The following is a 16,574-nucleotide window of genomic DNA, read 5'->3' on the forward strand; positions in this document are numbered from 1 at the left end:
ATGCGACCTCACGCGACCTACTCGGCAATGCTCGCACCCTTCATATTACTGGCATCGGCGCCACTGGGCGTGCTGGCCGCCGACGTGCTCAAGACCAACGGCTTCAGCTCGTGTCTGGACGGCCAGGGAGACATCAAGGTCAACAAGCTCAACATCGAATTCGACCGCTCCACCAAAAAGGTCAAGTTTGACGTATCCGGCACCAACGAGGTCCAGCAAAAGGTCATGGCCACACTCACCGTAAACGCATACGGTCGCGAGCTGTACAACAAAGAGTTCGATCCTTGCGACGGCGAGTACAAGGTCGACCAGCTATGTCCAGGTATGTACATGTCTACCTTGCGCCTGCTTCTTGTGCATGCTAACATGCCGCAGTTCCCCAAGGTACCTTTGGTGCACAGGGTGAGCAGAGCATTCCCGACAGCATCATGTCGCAAATCCCCAGCATCGCCTTCAACATACCCGACATCGACAGCCAAGCCAGGTTGCGACTCAGAGCCATAGACGGCGGCAAGGATCTAGCTTGTATCACCTCACAAGTCAGCAACGGACAGTCGCTGTCAACCGTCGGAGTGCAATACATTGCCGCCGGAATTGCTGGTGCGGCCTTGGCGGTTACTGGACTGGCTTCGCTCGCTGGTGCTGGACACGCTGGTGCGGCACAGTCCAGTCCTACCTTTGGCGACGTTATCGGATGGTTCCAGGCCATGGCTTTGAACGGCATGATGAGCGCCGACGTTCCCGGAGTGTACCGCAGCTGGTCCCAGAACTTTGCCTTCAGTACCGGTCTCATCTACTGGGAGGGCATGCAGCACTCCATCGACAACTTCCGTGCGAGCACTGGCGGCAATCTTACCCAGAACAGTGTCGATTTCCTCAAGAACGCGACCCTTGTACACGTGGACCAGAACATGACCTTGACCAAGCGCAGCTTCGACCTTTTGTTTGCTCGCGACGAACTAAACACAGACATCAACGGTACTGCCGAGGAGGATGGCGACAACAAGATTATCGTCTATGCAAAGAACATGCAGGGCTTCATCCAAGAGTACACAATTCCCGACCGCAACGCCTTCATGACGGTTTTGCTCATCTTCGCCATCATCATCGCCGCCATTACCGTTGGCATTCTTCTCTTCAAGGTCATCCTGGAAACCTGGGCCCTGTTCGGCAGCTTCCCGAAGCGCCTGACCAGCTTCCGTAAGCGGTACTGGTGGACTCTGGCCAAGACCATCACCAACTTGATTCTTCTACTATACGGTATCTGGGTCCTCTACTGTGTCTACCAGTTCAAGAACGGAGACTCCTGGGCCGTCAAGACACTTGCTGGTGTAACCCTCGCGGCATTTACTGGAGTCCTGGCTTTCTTCACCTGGAAGATCTGGAGCACCGCTGACAAGTTCAAGAAGATGGAGGGCAAGCCCGATGCTCTCTACGAGGACAAGGAGATCTGGCGCAAGTACAGCATTTTCTACGAGAACTACAAGAAGAGCTACTGGTGGATCTTCGTGCCCGCCATTGTCTTCATGTTTGCTCGTGGTTGCGTCATTGCCGGAGCAGACGGCCACGGTCTCGCACAGGCTGCCGGTCAACTTATCGTCGAATCACTTCTCCTTATCATGCTTCTCTGGGCCCGGCCATACACGCTCAAGTCTAGCACCTGGATCAACATCACCATCTCCATCGTCCGTGTCTTGTCTGTCGTCTGCATCTTGGTCTTTGTCGAAGAGCTGGGTATGAGCCAGACAACCAAGACTGTCACCGGCCTCGTGCTTGTTGTTGTGCAGGCTTCCCTCACCGGTGTCCTTGCTATTCTCATCGCCGTCAACGCCATCATTATCTGCTGCAAGGAGAACCCCCACCGCAAGAAGAGAAAGGAAGCTGGTAAGTCTAATCCTCCACTCACACCCCAACATCGTCTAACATCCCTTCTAGAGAAAGCTCGCGACCTCGACAACCTCACCCCTCTCGATGCACGCAACTCGCTGCTCATGGACCCTCAAGAGTACAAGCGCACCTCGCTTCCTTCACCATTTGGTCCCCGCACTGCCGGCTACGACCGCGTTCCTCTCGCCGACCAAAACACTGCTTACAACGGTCCTGGCGGTCGCTCTTTCGGAGACGACCAAGGACACCTCCTTGCCGATGCATCTACTTTCGGCCGCACAGCAACGCACGAGCGGAACATAAGCCGCGACAGCAGTCCAGGGCCCGACCCTGAAGTTGGCTACCACCAACCGCCCGGCTACGTCTCCAATGCCCCATGGCAACCTCAACAACCACGAGGCAACAATGGCGGCTATGCATACTAAAGCCAATAGACTCCTAAAGTTTTCCGAGAGTGAAGACTGGGAGTGGTGAAATATCCCACCATCTAGGCATCATCTCCTTTTGTTTTGTTTTCCTATCTGTATCGCGGTGGTTGTATTTGACAATCCATATAGCGGTCAAGCCACATCTAAAGTCGTCTCTCTTGCATACGGGCTGGGCCATATCTGCTCACAACGCCCGTGATTTTTACGAATCTTTCTTTGTGTTTATTTTTAGTATTCGGTGTATAGAAAGATCTGATACAAGCTCTTGTAATCTCATGCAAGCGGTAAGCCTGGGGCTCGCGGACACATACACACAACTATCTTTTCTGCTATCGTCAAGTGGGGTGAAGGAGAAGGCTGGAAAGGAACTGCAAGGAATGGAGTGTGGAGTTGGAAATGGAATGTGAAATAAGATGTAGAGAAGAAGTGAATACCAAAACCAAACTGTTACATGCGCGGCTCCATCTATCTGTTTGTGACAGCTGCCCAGAGAATGCCATATCTTGAGTCGAGGTAGCGCTGGGCTCGGCAATGGTGATGCCATTGCCCAGAGCAGGGAGCACGGTACGTGCTGTTTTAGCTTTCGCCGATAAGCTCCTTGCCGCAGAAAGCTGCGAGCTGAACAGTTCTGCCGCACCGCCGCCCCAAAATGTTGGGACGACTGCGCATGTGTCACCCCTGAGCCAATACACTCTAGCAACATGTTGCATGAACAGTAACCTTTTGAACAAAGACGGACGTTTCCCACAACGAAGCCATCAACGAGCCTAGGACAGTCTTGTACCTTCAAATCGCCCGACGCTGTTCCATTTCCAACAACCATGTCCCACACAAGAGACGCGCTTTTTTTTCCGCCGAACGCCTCCGGTTAAGTCGATCTCCCGAGGACTTTGCTTTGGGGGGTTGTGCCCTTTTTGTGGCGCGCGCCCGCCAGGGCTTGGGGCCGCTTGTACCTGCGTCACGACTGCAGACTACACTATTCTGGGCGCCGCGGTAGCAATCTAGCCGGCTACCAAGAGCCGGTTTATCTCTAGGACTGCTCTTTTCGATAATGCTAACGTGCATGGTGCAGGTGTAGCGTGGGATGATGTGGATTATAGATTATTTATCGTTATCTCGGTAAACTGCGAGTTTTGCTCTATATACCTAGAGAGGGCTTGTGGTTTTGACGTTTGACGGCGTTGGAAGCTAAGCTTGCGCAGATACTATTTGGAGAGAAGGGAGACGCTCCTGGGTACCTAGGTATACACTTTCTTCTTCGTCTTCTTCATCTTCATCATCTTTCTTTTCCGAGTCCTTGGGTTGGGTGTGCGATAGACCGTTTGTTAATTCCAGTATTCGTCCTCGAGTCGCAAAGGCGTTTTGTGGCTTGCGTTACGAGTCGCTTTCGTCTCTCTCCTAGTAGCTTTGGGATTTTTTCTTGGTGACCGAGCTATCTAGAAGAGAAGGAGGTCTTGTGCGAGGTACCACTGTTGCGCCGTCTTCTCGATCACGTCCTGCCTTCTACGTCGCCCACACGCATTTGCAACGAGAGAAGAGCGACCCTGAGTGGCGACGGCCAACCGTGTTACGACAGGATATTCGACGTCAATATTGTTCGCGACCCGTTATAATATCGTTGGTAGCGAGTGCCCTGATACATACATCCGACGAACAATCGAATTTCGATATCGTTACGCTCCAAAACACTTCAACCCACCGACCTCACCGCAACCATGCGACGCACCACACTCTTTTCCGCTACAACGGCACTTCTCACTAGTACCACAACCGCACAAGTCACAGCATCAACATCGTCAAAACGCGGCCTCTGCTACGTACCCTCTGCAGACCATCCCGACGACGACAGGATATGGACAACCGGCTTATCGCCACCAACATGGTACTACAACTACCAAAAGGAGCCCTCAGCAGCCTACGCCAACAACCCAGACATGCAATTCGTCCCCATGCTCTGGGGCGCCAGTGACAGCGACACTGGAACCCCCTTCCTCGACTCCGTCAAGCAGCAAATCGCCGACGGAGCAAACATAACCTACGTCCTCGGCTTCAACGAGCCCGACGGCGGCCACAGCACCGGTGGTTCCAACCTCGCCGTCACGACCGCAGCCGCTCGCTGGAAAGCCGAAATCGAGCCTCTAAAGGAACTCGGCGTCAAGCTAGGTGCGCCAGCTGTTACCGGCGCAGAGTCTGGCTGGCAGTGGTTGGAAAACTTCTTCAACGAGTGTGATGGCGGGTGTAACCCTGATTTCATACCTGTACATTGGTACGGAAACTTTGAGGGCATGATGAGCCATGTTGGACAGGTTACGACCAAATGGCCCAATCTGACGGTTTGGGTTACCGAGTATGGATACCCGAATCAGCCGCTCGAGGCGACGCAGACGTTCTATAATCAGAGTGCTCAGAGCTTTGATAGCTGGCCGTGAGTACTGCTTCTAGTTAACTTTGTATGAGAAGAGGATACGGGCTAACGGTATGGTCAGCAACATTACACACTACTCCTACTTTGGCGCCTTCCGCTCTGATGTCAGCAACGTGGGCAGCAACGCTGCTATGCTCACCCAGGATGGCGAATTGACCGATATTGGATCTTGGTATATGGGTGGTGCGGCCACGAACAACGTCCCTGAGGCTTCCGGTGCTTCCATGATGGGATATGCACCGGACGCTGTTGCGCTAAGCTTGATGGCCGCCATATGGGTTTCCTTGGTTTAGTGCTGAGAGGGTGTGTGGGCAACTGCACTTACGAGGACATCCTCCTGCCTTTGGTCAGAGTGCGGTAACAGTGTAGCTGCTTCGCCAGGAACATCTGACAAAATGCTATGGTGCAGCTGGTTGGAGAAAGCTATTCTTAGGCTATGGAGTTGCCGAGGTGTTCAGGCGTTGTTATCGTTTAGACATTATGAATAGACTAGGTCTGTCCTGGTCATATGCTATAAAGTCATGCAAGTATGACTCTTGTTTCCCAATTCGTTCATGTCGAGTAAAGATAAGGGGCAGTGTGCTATGGGGCCTACATACTGCAGAGACCACTTGTGATGACCGGGTAATTCACGCGGTGAAGTCCAGTACCCATGCGTCCGATATGACCAGTCAAGCATTATGCATTTGATATAAGGACTGTCGCGTATGTTAGTGCTCGATTGTGCTTGTCAGTGATCCTGCAGAACAGCTCACGCTTTCCCGTCTTACGGTGTCGTATGTAAGATCAAGTGAAGCATTCATGGGACGTGTGGGGTATAGCAAAGAACAACGAAGGGGATGGGGCAAGGGTGCTAGACATCAGCCCGGTCTCTCACGTCATCACCAGGCATCACGAAACTTTGTCCAATCGTTCCAGGAAACACTCAGTCTTGCTTTTGTGTGCTGTTGCTATTCTGGCTTTCTACAACACGCTTGCATCCAGTTCCCTTTCTTGTATCTCCCATACTTTCAAGATGTTCAGGCGACACGGGCAGTGACAGGGACGACGACGTGGCCCTGGGCGGGAACCTTGCCCTGTCCGTACACGACCTGCTTGGTGGGCTTCTCGATGGTTTGTTGGATCTTCAGGGCTAAGGGAGGATATTAGTCTTGTTTCTCGTGTGCAAACGCGCGGTAGTTTAAAGGATACTTACAGCCGTCTGTTTGGGGCTCAACTGAGAATGTGTCTGGGTCGCACATGACGTCGAAGAGCATGCCCTTCTGCGACCAGCTGCACTTGGACTCGAGGCCCATTGGGTATTCCTCAGAAACGAAGACTGCGGTGAGCTTGTAGTCTACGACCTGCTGGGTGCTGTCGTGGTAGGAGCGGGTGACGTTCCAAGCGGCCTGGATGGGGTTGCTGGCGCTGACAGAAGCAGCAAGGGCGAGAAGAGGAAGTGTGAAGTGCATGGCGGCGATTGTAGTAGGTGGTTTGTGTGGTTATCGTTGGGTTGTTGTTGAGCTTGTTGAGATGAGAAGCTGGGTAGAGACTAAGGCGGAGTAGTTATATATTCCAACGTCTCGTATTCAGACGTCAGAAGTATCCACGTTACGTCGTTATCAAGCTCGGTGGTTAGTGTGTTGCATTGACCAACGCACAGTTGATACGAAGGAGTCGTGAGGCACTTGCATGGATACCATAGTCAAGAGACGGTGAGGGTTCGTGTTCTTGCTTGCCATTAAGGGATCGTCTCGTTGATCCAACTGCACGGACATTGTACTGGACGTCTCTGAAGTTGTCGCACAATTTTCGGAGTAGATGCGTGGCATATACGTCCAGCTACTCACCAACATGCTTTCTGATAAACTATGTCATGGGAGACATAAAAATAACAGGTATGTTACGTTATTATTAGTTCATTTGTGCTAACCATTGAGAGAAAAAAGGGGCCCACAAGGATGTGCAGGGAGCTCCGGTTTCCTCGTGTACACCCGGGGAAGTCGGAAAGGTGCTACCGTAGTTACGGCCGTAAAAGCTTGTCCGATGGAAGGCGAGAAACTTTGGAAGCTTCTCCTTGCGAACGTGCTGGCCCACAGCTAGACATGTGTCTCGTGTATAACGAACGTGATTTTGCGCCCAAAGATGGGACGTAGGCGATTCTGACCTAAGCCGAAGTAGAGGCGGAAACAAATAGTCTGCTGTTCCCTGGCCAGTTGGAACTGCCGAAATCCAGCCCGCGACGACATGCTACCCTCCACACGCCATATGACAATGATATGAACAGCTCCGCTGTAGCGGACTACTCAGGTGGTAGAGGACCGAAGACGTTGTTCTGCTCTGCCCGTTTCTCGCCAATTTTTTTTTACTACTATTCGAGGGGCGGTGAGGTGCAGCGGTGAAAGCATCCTCTGCTCTTCGCACCCGAGCCCTGACAAGGTTCGTTGCTGGAACATGGATAAGTTGGGTGTTCCGGAAATTTGGGGGTGCGTTGAGAACATGGGTTTATGAACAAGAAGACAGGCGGCATAACCTCGGCCCGCAGTCTGTGGCATCTCATTGGCTGCCAGATTCGTACGAAGAGTACTCCCCTAGCATACCAGTACAGCGCAACGCGCAGGACGTGGTGGATAAGGTAAGAATAGACACAAGAACTAGGGATGATGGAGGAGGCACATGTACTGAGGCACCAAAGTGAACCCATTACTCTTCCCTAACCATCCACACCTTACTGACCTTACATTACAGCGAAAGAAGCTGCTGGTATAAAACTCAACCGAGTTTAAGAGATATTGGTTATTTGAATTTATAGGTGTAGCGTCTGTAAGCGTAGGTATATACAAATTTCAAAAGACAAGATCAAACTCCCAGGTCCAAGCTGGAACCACCTCATACTCAACATCACCCATCTAGAGAGCCAATTCCCACAGGCTTTTTCCGTCCGCTCTTCTGTCTGTTGCGTCAGTATCAGCGACTATGGCAACCATAGCAGGTTCCGTAGGCGTCGAAGTAGGCGTTGGTTCAACACCAGATCGTGTAGGCCAGTTGAATCCCGAAGACCAAGCCGGTCTAGTACTAGAAGGAGTAGGCCAATTGAGCCCAGAAGACCAAGTACTATATTCAGCAACAGCTTGCGACCCACGTGCCTCAATCTTCTGTGCAGAGCCCAACGGCAACACTGGACCAGCATAATCCATCTGCAGATCCCGTTGTGTACCAACTTCATTCGCAGCCAATAGGGCCGCTGAGTAAGCCAGATACCATGTGCGACTTGCGCCTCCATCGAGTTGTTCGTTAAAGTTTTGGTTGGCGAAGAAATCGTACGAGGCTTGTGGATCGAATAATGCTTGGTTGGCTTTCAGGATGCTTTTCCAGCCGCCTTGGACTTGTTCAGCGCGTCCGTTGTCAAAATATGTGTCCCACTCTTCTTGGGCGAATTGCCGGCGACGAGTATAGGCGGACGAGGGATTTAGAGGAATCATGTGTATGCCCTCGATGTATTCAATGTTTCCTCCAAAGTACGTGGTATGATCGATCTTGTTCTCAAAGAGAATGCCCGTAGCTTTGTTCTTGACGAAGCCTGGAGGCTGGTTCACGTTGTCGGCCTCCATAAGGAAGTAGTTCTTGATACTACGCGCTTGCACGGCGAGTTGCAAGTTTCCGCGAGCCTCCATGTTTGGATCCTGGATGACCCTGCCCCACATCTTGACCGCGTAAGACGCGAAGGTATCCTCGGATGTTGACTCCTGGTCCTTTCCATCACCGGACTCAAAAAGGCCCTTGGCCCACGAGTGACCATGAAACCAATCAAATGAGCGCTGGAACGGGAAATGCTCGTCGGCTACTGGGTTAGCAAAATCGCGTACAAGGGAGTTGACCCAAGCTTTGTTGCTACCTTGACCCAGCCATGTAGAGTCAAGATGTCCGATGACGGCGGCAGTATACACAAAGTACCCGTAATGGAAGTGGTGATCATTGTATAGCGTGTTTCCGAAGTCGAGCCCGAGGTCTCCTGAGTAGCTGGCGCCTGACACGATGCCCTTCCAAACCTGATCGTAGACGAGTGGCTCAGGCTGAGTGTTGTTGACAAAGACGTTGAAGGCGTCCTTGAGGCGATTTAAACCGGCCGCAGCATATTGGCTGTTGCCTGTCATGCTGTTCATCGTGTAGATGATGGTAGCAAACTTGGCCAGAGCTTTACCGGAGTAGTACATGCTATTTAGCGATGTCTGCGATATCATGTTCTGGCTGAGCTCAGCTATGCCAGCTTGGTTAATGAGTGCAAGAGCCTGTGAGTTCACATTGATATTCTCCGAGCCCCCTGCTGCGGTCGGATTCTTAGCCCATGGGGCGAAGCCAATGTTGTTAGGAAGGTCGTTCTCCACCATGGTCATCCGATCGGCGACGATGACTCGTGCAAAGCCTTTAGTGGTCGTAACAAGTGTGATATCCTTCAAACTGGCAGCTGTCTGTTGGTCGAAAGACTCGACGTGGTGAGGTAACGCATACATAAGCAGCGGTCGGTCCACTAGGCCACCTTTGGCCCAACCTATCGTGTAACTTCCAAAAGCCCCATTGACTGTTGCAGAGATAGTCGCATTGATAGCGTAAACTCCGGCACTATAATCAAATGTCCTCTCTATTGCCTCGCCAGATGGGTTCTTGGTGACTTGGATTTTGCCCACGAAGTTGTCGGGACCAGTGATTGTAAGGCCGTCATCCAATACAAAGGGGGGCGTACCTACGGATCCGTCTGAAGTAACGTACAAGAGCCAGTGTGAGCCATCGTTGAGTACAATTCGGTACTTGTCAGTGTCTCCGTTGACCAACTCGACCCAGTCCAGAGAGAGAAAGAAGACGGTAGTTTTGATCACCGGCTTCGCCCTATCGTAAATAGCGGTGACCATGCCCATACCCTGAACAACGGGAAGAGACATCAAGATGCGAGTACCTTGGAGGTTGTTTGGTCGCAAGTTCACCCATGTCGAGAACATCCCCAAGCGCTCAAGAGAAAGGGAGGTATCGGATGTCAACTCCGCAGCGGTCAGTATGATATGATGAATACCAATTGGCGAGATGAAGAACTGCGTGTTGTTCGCATCAGGAACGAAAGCAAACTTGTCTCGCGTCGTGTGACTAATGGCAACACCTGCAACAGCAAGGGGTCCACATCAGCATAAGCTCATCCTCAGCGCGTGAAGTACGTACCATAAGAACCACCATCGCGGCGATTGTCCCATGACAAGGAGTAAGGGTGTGTCCAGGTCGAGAAAGACTGGCTACCCAGGAAGAAGTTTGCGTAAAATTTATTCGTCTGAATTGGTACGTCCTTGTCGTCAATGTGTTGCTTCTGGACAGGATGATTTGCTCTCGAAGGTATGGCTGGCGGAGGCGCCCCGGTCGCAATGGGTTGGAAGATGTTGGACGAAGCTGGGTTGAATGGTGCTTTGGGGCCGGGGCTCAGAGGCGTTGAGTTAGGGCACAGTGGCTTGGTGGCGGTTGTAGTGCCCGGACCGTCGGCTGGATCTTGTGTGAAACCACCCGAGGGAAGGCCTGTCAGAAAGCTCTGTTGGCAGTTAGTTTCTGCATCTTCAGGAAGGTCTTGCAAGGATCTATGCAGATTGTCACGTACCCCAGAATTTAATGATTCGCCAGTGGGAGAGGCCGACTGCAACGTTGTAATCGCCGTGCTATAGCTTGTAGTAATTGAGACATCCGTCAGGGTTATTTCACGGGCTATGATTCCATCTGCGTCTCTTTTCGCTCCTCCACGTGCGGGCAGACTGCGAACGAAGGAGAGATGGGCTAGCGCCAGCAGCAAGGATGCCAGGTGCATTATGCTGGCAGCCGGATGTGTTCAAACGAACGACAAATGGAGAAACGGGTGCTGTCCTGAAACTCAAGTATAGTACGCGTATATGTTTTGAATAGGAGTTTGATGAAGGAGTGTGTTGAATGATGGATGGCGACTCAGTGAAGAATGCCCGGTTGCAGAGGGAGACGAAATATATAAGCTGGGAAGGTGAGCCATAAGATCCTTAGCCCATGGGGTGTTTTACAGAGTAGTCATCGTTCGTGATCACTATAGGAAGGTCGGTATGTACACTAAGACATCAAGCCCAGGTGTGAAGAGTGGACAGTCTAAGCGTGGCTAGATTGCTTCAGTAAGTTCCCCACAAGAGACATACCTCGCCCCGCATTACACAAGACTCTTGGGTACCTGAAGCCTCATCATACGCAGTCTCCCAGAGCCAACCCCTCGGATGCTTTAGCTAACAAAATTACTGTGGCGTCTGGTCGTCCCGTAAAATCTTCACTAGTAACGATTAACACTCGTTGAGATAAGTCCTTTGACCCAGACAATGGTGTCATAAAATTCTGGGTACGGATTAGATGTTCATACAGCGAGGTATGTGGCGCAAAAATAGTGGCCGTAGGCACATACAGAACTTAATTGGTTAGTAGATACACGGAGTATGGTCTCCATATATGTGGGATCATGGCTGGCTCGCATGATCGAAAAACTGGTTCGAGTCCTCAAAGGCTTACCCAAGGGGATATTGGGAGCGGTGAAGGTTCGCGCAGTGCTCACAAAGCGTTCGTGAGTAGTCGCCAATGATTTCGATTGTGCTCAAGGCGCATCGGTTCGCAAGGAGAGGTAAGACCAAATGTTTCCGAAAGAGACGAGGATGATGAAATTCGACAGGTGACCAACGTTTTTGATGCAGTCCTAAACCAGGTTGGTTTTCTCGGCGTTTTCGTGGTCCTCGAGGAGCATGGAAAGTCCGAGTTGAAATTTGCGAACCCAAGCCCGTGATTCGAAATTCACGCTGGTCAAATGACACAACAATGCTGCTGTTGTCTTTTCGGTATGTTAATACAAGGATACTCACGTATGGTTATTGTGGTTCAAAACCTAGAAATAATGTTCAGTAACCCTACAAGGACCCCGTGATACTACCCCCTGTCGGGCTTGACGAATCCAAGAAGTAATGATACCGGAAATGCAACCAGCAAATACCCAAGCGCAAGAAGCGTTGGACACAAGATCTCAGACTACCGAAGCCAAGGCCGGGGTCTCGGATATCGGTCTCGAGACTGCGGTGAGACACGCGCCTTCTGTTCCTGTGGGGATATCTGCAGTGTGACAAGCGCACATGGTGGAGAGACCAGGCTGGTATGCACCCCAAACGGGTCCAGATGGCTCTCGTAGCTGCGCACTGTTTCTTGGCTTTTGACGCGATTTATGCTTGAGTCATAATAGTTGGCGGTGTGGATCATGGTAGCAAAGGAGTGTGGCGAGCATCACATGCATGAATTACATCGGAGAAGCTTCGCTCATAGCTCCGTCAAGGCGCACAGCCACAGATCCCTTGACGTCATCATGAATCGACGCCACTCTCTTTACCAAACAATGCTACCGCATTCACATATAACGCAATAACCTACAATCTGTCCTCCCACAATAATCCCCTTTTCCCATTGGAACCTACCGTCTCAGGTGTACTACCAAGAGCGTCTTCCAACACACCTCACCGCTTTCTACTACCTACCAATTCCACAATGGCAACATCACATCCACCCAACGAGCCGCCGCCCAGCTACGAAGCTGCCATTTTCGACGCCGACCCTTCACCTGGCTTACATCGTGTTTCCACCGATGGTCCTGCAGCACGTACCGAGCGTAATGGCATTCCACCCGACCGACGGCGCTCTATGGAGGACGAGATGCGCGAGCTACCTCCTGGCTGGGTACGTAGCTTTGACCCAGAGACTTCCCACCAGTTCTTCGTCGACACAAAGGCAAATCCTCCCCGTAGCATCTGGACACATCCCTACGACGACGAAGAGTTCCTTAACACGCTGAGCCCCGAAGAGCGTAAGAAGCACACTCGGATGCACAGGACCATGACACTGGAGGACCTCACAGCTGAGGATTCCGACGCCGAAGACCAACTCCCTCCGCGACCTACTTCCAAGGGCAAGGACGCTGCAGCTCCTGGTGAACTTACAGGCATACACAAGTTCTCCCGCAAGCTCAAGGACAAAATCACTGGTCAAACCCACCAAGAACGCGAACAAGCTCGGGTCCGCCGCGCAGAGCAAGAACGTCAAGCCTACCTCCAGCATCTCCGCACACGGCAAGCAATTATACGCGCCATGGAAACAGGCCAGCCGCAGTTACTAGGCAAGGACCGTCAGGGCAGGGACGTGTACATTGAGCCACCTCATGGTCCTTTTGCTCCGAGGGGAGCTTACGGGTACAACCCGTACGGCAGCCGCCAGTTCGGAAATCCAGGCGTACGGTATATGCGTCCGGCTGGACCGTACGGTAGGCCGTACGGATACGGCTATGGAGGTGGAGCTGGGCTACCCATCGCAGCTGGTTTCCTAGGTGGCGCCATGCTTGGTGGTGCACTATTTTAAGGGACTGGTAGCAACGATACCCTGTGCCAGGTGTCATTGGTCGAGCACGTGGCCATCGATATGACGACGAGCTTAGGCCATAGATGGAAAGACTTCTTCTAATGTCCTTGTCAGTGCCTGAGATATCCTTAGTAATGACTTACGAACTAAACATGATTACACCATGAACTCTGCCTTTACGTGCCTGCTGTTGTGTGAACTTACACCATGACATTCTCTCAACACTATACATCTCAGAAAAGGCCATGTTCACCAAATACGTGTCGATATTCCAACACAGGCACCCTCTTCACGCTATAACTCCAAAGCCATGCAGCGAACAGTATCAAGCTTTGAGGCAAAAACATGGGGTATCTTATTGTAACTCCTAGCCCAAGTGCAAACCACAGTCACAACCCTTCTGGACCATCATCGCAGACCAGATATGTCTCTCGACATGGAGGTAACACGGTCTTCAAGTTCCTTCTTCTTTTTCTCAAGTTGACGCGTCTCCTCTTCCTCCCGTCTTAGGTCTTCTTCCGTCAACGGCGCCGCAACAGGCCCCAGCTCCTCTTCGACCTCGTCGACATCCTCGTCCATGTAGTCTCCTCGTGACCGGCTCAGCTTGCCAAGCTGAGCTTGTTGTTCGGCGAGACGCGCTTCGTAGTATTCTACCGAGGCTGCGAGTTGTGCGTGTCGTTGGCGCATGGCTGCGATTCTGTCGTGGATTCCTGGTATGGGGCTGTGCTTGGTTAGCTACGAGTAATGTCTTGTGGTATTTCGAGACGCACTAGACTCGGAGCAACTTCTCGGCGCCTTCCAGCAGAGACTCAACGTCGACTTCGTTCTTGTTGCTGCCATTGTACATTCTATAGCCTAGGCCAGAGCCTGCTCCGCCGCCGCCGCCTCGTCGTATCCTCTCTACCAGCTCATTTCCGAGGACCGCAGCTACGGCCGTGTTCCGCCTGGGTGCTCTTACGGCATTTGCACCGCCTCCAGATGTGCTAGTGCCGCCGCCTCCGTTGGGATTGAAGATGGTGTTGCGCCTGTTGGTAGACGGAGCTGGTTCGGCATGCTTAGGTGCTGCGGGTGGTGGGGGGACGGAGAACAGAGCGCGTTCGTGGACCTCAGTGTCTCGGATCAAGCTCGTGATATCGTGGTTTTGGAGCAAGGCGTTGGTGAAGATCTTGGGCGGGGCGAACCTGGGGGTCTGTTCAGTCGAGTGCTATAGCGGGTGAATGGACGGTGGGACCAACGGCAACTCTGCGATTGACGCGGCGCAAAGCGAAATCTGCTCTAGATGCGCATCTAACAGCGTCATGATAGGCGTAAGCTGTATACAAAAAGGGCACGCCAGGCGGGAACGTGGGGTGTAAACAATGGCCGGTCGGTGCTCGACAACTATTCCCCGATGTTCCGCCGCGCTGGCGTCAGTGAAGCTGGGAGCTCAACATCACCAAAGCATCAACACCAACCCACACCCACCACCACCACTCCCTCCACATCGCCCGCACCTTCCGTCTCCTCCGCATACACACCTCAAGAGCGACCATCATGGCGGACAGCATGGAAGGCGTCGTCGTCGAGGGCGAGCAGCCCAAAACCGAGAACGTGGAGCAAAAGGCCATTGCTGGTAAGTAGACGACTCGCGCCGCGCAGCATGCCTTTTACCTCAAAGTGCCCCTGTACCAACTGCACCACGTCGTGGCCGGTCCGCAAGATGTGTCCGAACCATATCATCGCCACCGAGATTGCGGCCTGCAAGTATCTCTACCACCGTGCTGACCCGACGACGACAGACATCCGGGCCAACTTTGTCCTCCTCGAGCGAGCCGTCGCCCAGTTTGATGCCCGCTTCACCCTGCGCGCCCTCCGCTCCATATCCTCGCTCCGCAAGAGGCTCACCGACCGCGTGCTTTGCTCTGTCATCATCCTGACATACTCGCCCAACAACGCCACGGCGCGCAACTTCATCGAATACATTGGCATGGATGGCGAGGCGATACAGAGCGTCGTGTCCCAGTACAAGGAGGAGGTTCAACTTAACAAGAACAACACCAAGGAGCCCCTGCCCGAGGTGGATATCTACATAGCCATCCTGATACAGGTATGTTTGTAGACGGCATGACTGGTGGATTCGCTAACACCCGCAGGTCTATCTCTACGACCAGAAGGAGTTTGAAGAGGGCGCCGAGTTCGCCGAGACGCTGGTAGACAAGATCCGGGAGCTGAACAGGCGGACATTGGACTCGTTAGCCGCCAAGGCCTACTTCTACTTCTCCCTGTTCCACGAAGAGATGGATCCCAAGCCCCCGTCGAAGCAGTCGCCCGTCATCCAGATCCGCGGAAAGCTGCTCGCTGCGCTACGAAGCGCAGTGCTCAGGAAAGATCCCGATACGCAGGCAGCTGTCACCACACTGCTGCTCCGAAACTACCTCTCGACCGCCGACATCACACAAGCCGATCTCCTTGTTGCGCAGACGCAATTCCCACCACAAGCCCCGAACAACCAGGTTGCGAGATACCTGTACTACCTTGGCCGCATACGGGCTATTCAGCTGTCCTACACCGAGGCACACGAGCACCTGGTCAGCGCTACGCGCAAGTCGCCCTCGGCTCACTGTGCAACGGGCTTCTACCAGGCTTCGATGAAGCTCCTGGTAGTCGTTGAGCTGCTGATGGGTGACATTCCCGAGCGCGAGGTCTTCAGCCAGCCCCGTCTGGAGCGTGCCATGGAGCCCTACTTCCGCCTCGTCCAGGCAGTCCGCGTTGGCGATCTACAGGGTTTCCTCAAGGTGGTGCAGACATCGTCGTCCGTCTTCCAGCGCGATGGCACCTACACGCTCATCCTCCGTCTGCGACAAAATGTCATCAAGACTGGCATCCGTATGCTATCGCTTTCGTACTCGCGCATCTCGCTCCGCGACATCTGCATTCGTCTTGGCCTTGAGAGCGAGGAGTCGGCCGAGTACATTGTTGCCAAGGCTATTCGCGATGGCGTCATAGAGGCGTCGATTGATCACGAGAAGGGCTTCATGCAGACCAAGGTTGCTGGCGACATCTACGCCACCCGTGAGCCTGGCGAGGCATTCCACGAGCGTATCCGGGCGTGCTTGACTCTTCACGACGAGTGTGTCAAGGCAATGCGATACCCCATGAACCAACATCGTCTGGAGCTCAAGAACGCTCAAGAGGCGCGGGAGCGCGAGCGCGAACTGGCCAAGGAGATTCAAGATGGTGATATTGACGAGGACGACGCTGGTGGAGACTTTGAGGGCTTGTAGAGGCGTCGTACAGCTTGGACGATTCATTCCGTGAGCGTGTAATATAGCCGCAAAAGGGCTGGCATTGATAGAGGTTCCAGACAGCGTGGGACAGTCATGTTAATGATGCATGAATAGAAGACATCCGAGACGTCAGCACATATGTTCGAGCACACGTGTGACATG

At 52.8% G+C, this 16,574-nt stretch overlaps 7 protein-coding genes across 7 annotated transcripts; 4 read left to right on the forward strand and 3 right to left on the reverse strand.

The window, feature by feature from the left end:
• On the forward strand, nt 1-2,312 carry ACET3X_007412 (uncharacterized protein; the record flags this gene model as incomplete). The annotated part of the gene is made up of 3 exons (XM_069453555.1): nt 1-322; nt 376-1,884; nt 1,936-2,312. 3 exons carry the CDS (start codon nt 1-3, stop codon nt 2,310-2,312), a joined length of 2,208 nt encoding a protein of 735 aa, XP_069304575.1.
• Nucleotides 2,313-4,030: 1,718 nt separating this feature from the next.
• ACET3X_007413 (uncharacterized protein) lies at nt 4,031-5,033 on the forward strand (the record flags this gene model as incomplete). Its single annotated transcript, XM_069453556.1, has 2 exons — nt 4,031-4,740; nt 4,802-5,033. The coding sequence occupies 2 exons, from the start codon at nt 4,031-4,033 to the stop codon at nt 5,031-5,033; spliced, it is 942 nt and encodes a 313-aa protein (XP_069304576.1).
• A 653-nt stretch (nt 5,034-5,686) lies between these two features.
• On the reverse strand, nt 5,687-6,239 carry ACET3X_007414 (uncharacterized protein). The gene is made up of 2 exons (XM_069453557.1): nt 5,936-6,239; nt 5,687-5,872 (listed from the first exon to the last, which is right to left on the reverse strand). Exons 1-2 carry the CDS (start codon nt 6,189-6,191, stop codon nt 5,760-5,762), a joined length of 369 nt encoding a protein of 122 aa, XP_069304577.1. The 5' UTR covers nt 6,192-6,239; the 3' UTR covers nt 5,687-5,759.
• A 1,389-nt stretch (nt 6,240-7,628) lies between these two features.
• ACET3X_007415 (uncharacterized protein) lies at nt 7,629-10,555 on the reverse strand (the record flags this gene model as incomplete). Its single annotated transcript, XM_069453558.1, has 3 exons — nt 7,629-9,868; nt 9,928-10,285; nt 10,352-10,555. 3 exons carry the CDS (start codon nt 10,553-10,555, stop codon nt 7,629-7,631), a joined length of 2,802 nt encoding a protein of 933 aa, XP_069304578.1.
• A 1,579-nt stretch (nt 10,556-12,134) lies between these two features.
• On the forward strand, nt 12,135-13,300 carry ACET3X_007416 (uncharacterized protein). The gene has a single exon (XM_069453559.1). It carries the CDS (start codon nt 12,283-12,285, stop codon nt 13,144-13,146), a length of 864 nt encoding a protein of 287 aa, XP_069304579.1. The 5' UTR covers nt 12,135-12,282; the 3' UTR covers nt 13,147-13,300.
• Nucleotides 13,301-13,554: 254 nt separating this feature from the next.
• Nucleotides 13,555-14,446, reverse strand: ACET3X_007417 (uncharacterized protein; the record flags this gene model as incomplete). Its single annotated transcript, XM_069453560.1, has 3 exons — nt 13,555-13,867; nt 13,917-14,327; nt 14,382-14,446. The coding sequence occupies 3 exons, from the start codon at nt 14,444-14,446 to the stop codon at nt 13,555-13,557; spliced, it is 789 nt and encodes a 262-aa protein (XP_069304580.1).
• Nucleotides 14,447-14,679: 233 nt separating this feature from the next.
• On the forward strand, nt 14,680-16,409 carry ACET3X_007418 (uncharacterized protein; the record flags this gene model as incomplete). Its single annotated transcript, XM_069453561.1, has 3 exons — nt 14,680-14,758; nt 14,925-15,232; nt 15,279-16,409. The coding sequence occupies 3 exons, from the start codon at nt 14,680-14,682 to the stop codon at nt 16,407-16,409; spliced, it is 1,518 nt and encodes a 505-aa protein (XP_069304581.1).
• Nucleotides 16,410-16,574: the final 165 nt, after the last annotated feature.

This window comes from Alternaria dauci, chromosome 7, assembly GCF_042100115.1.
Source record: "Alternaria dauci strain A2016 chromosome 7, whole genome shotgun sequence".
Classification (NCBI taxonomy): Eukaryota; Fungi; Ascomycota; class Dothideomycetes; order Pleosporales; family Pleosporaceae; genus Alternaria; species Alternaria dauci.

What these genes read in the sequence shown, in the direction of transcription:
- ACET3X_007414 (XM_069453557.1), bottom strand. Translation starts at nt 6,191, where the DNA reads ATGCACTTCACACTTCCTCTTCTCGCCCTTGCTGCTTCTGTCAGCGCC. An exon ending in TGAGCCCCAAACAGACGGCT is followed by an intron (nt 5,873 to 5,935) that starts GTAAGTATCCTT and finishes ATCCTCCCTTAG; the next exon opens with CCCTGAAGATCCAACAAACC.
- ACET3X_007416 (XM_069453559.1), top strand. Translation starts at nt 12,283, where the DNA reads ATGGCAACATCACATCCACCCAACGAGCCGCCGCCCAGCTACGAAGCT.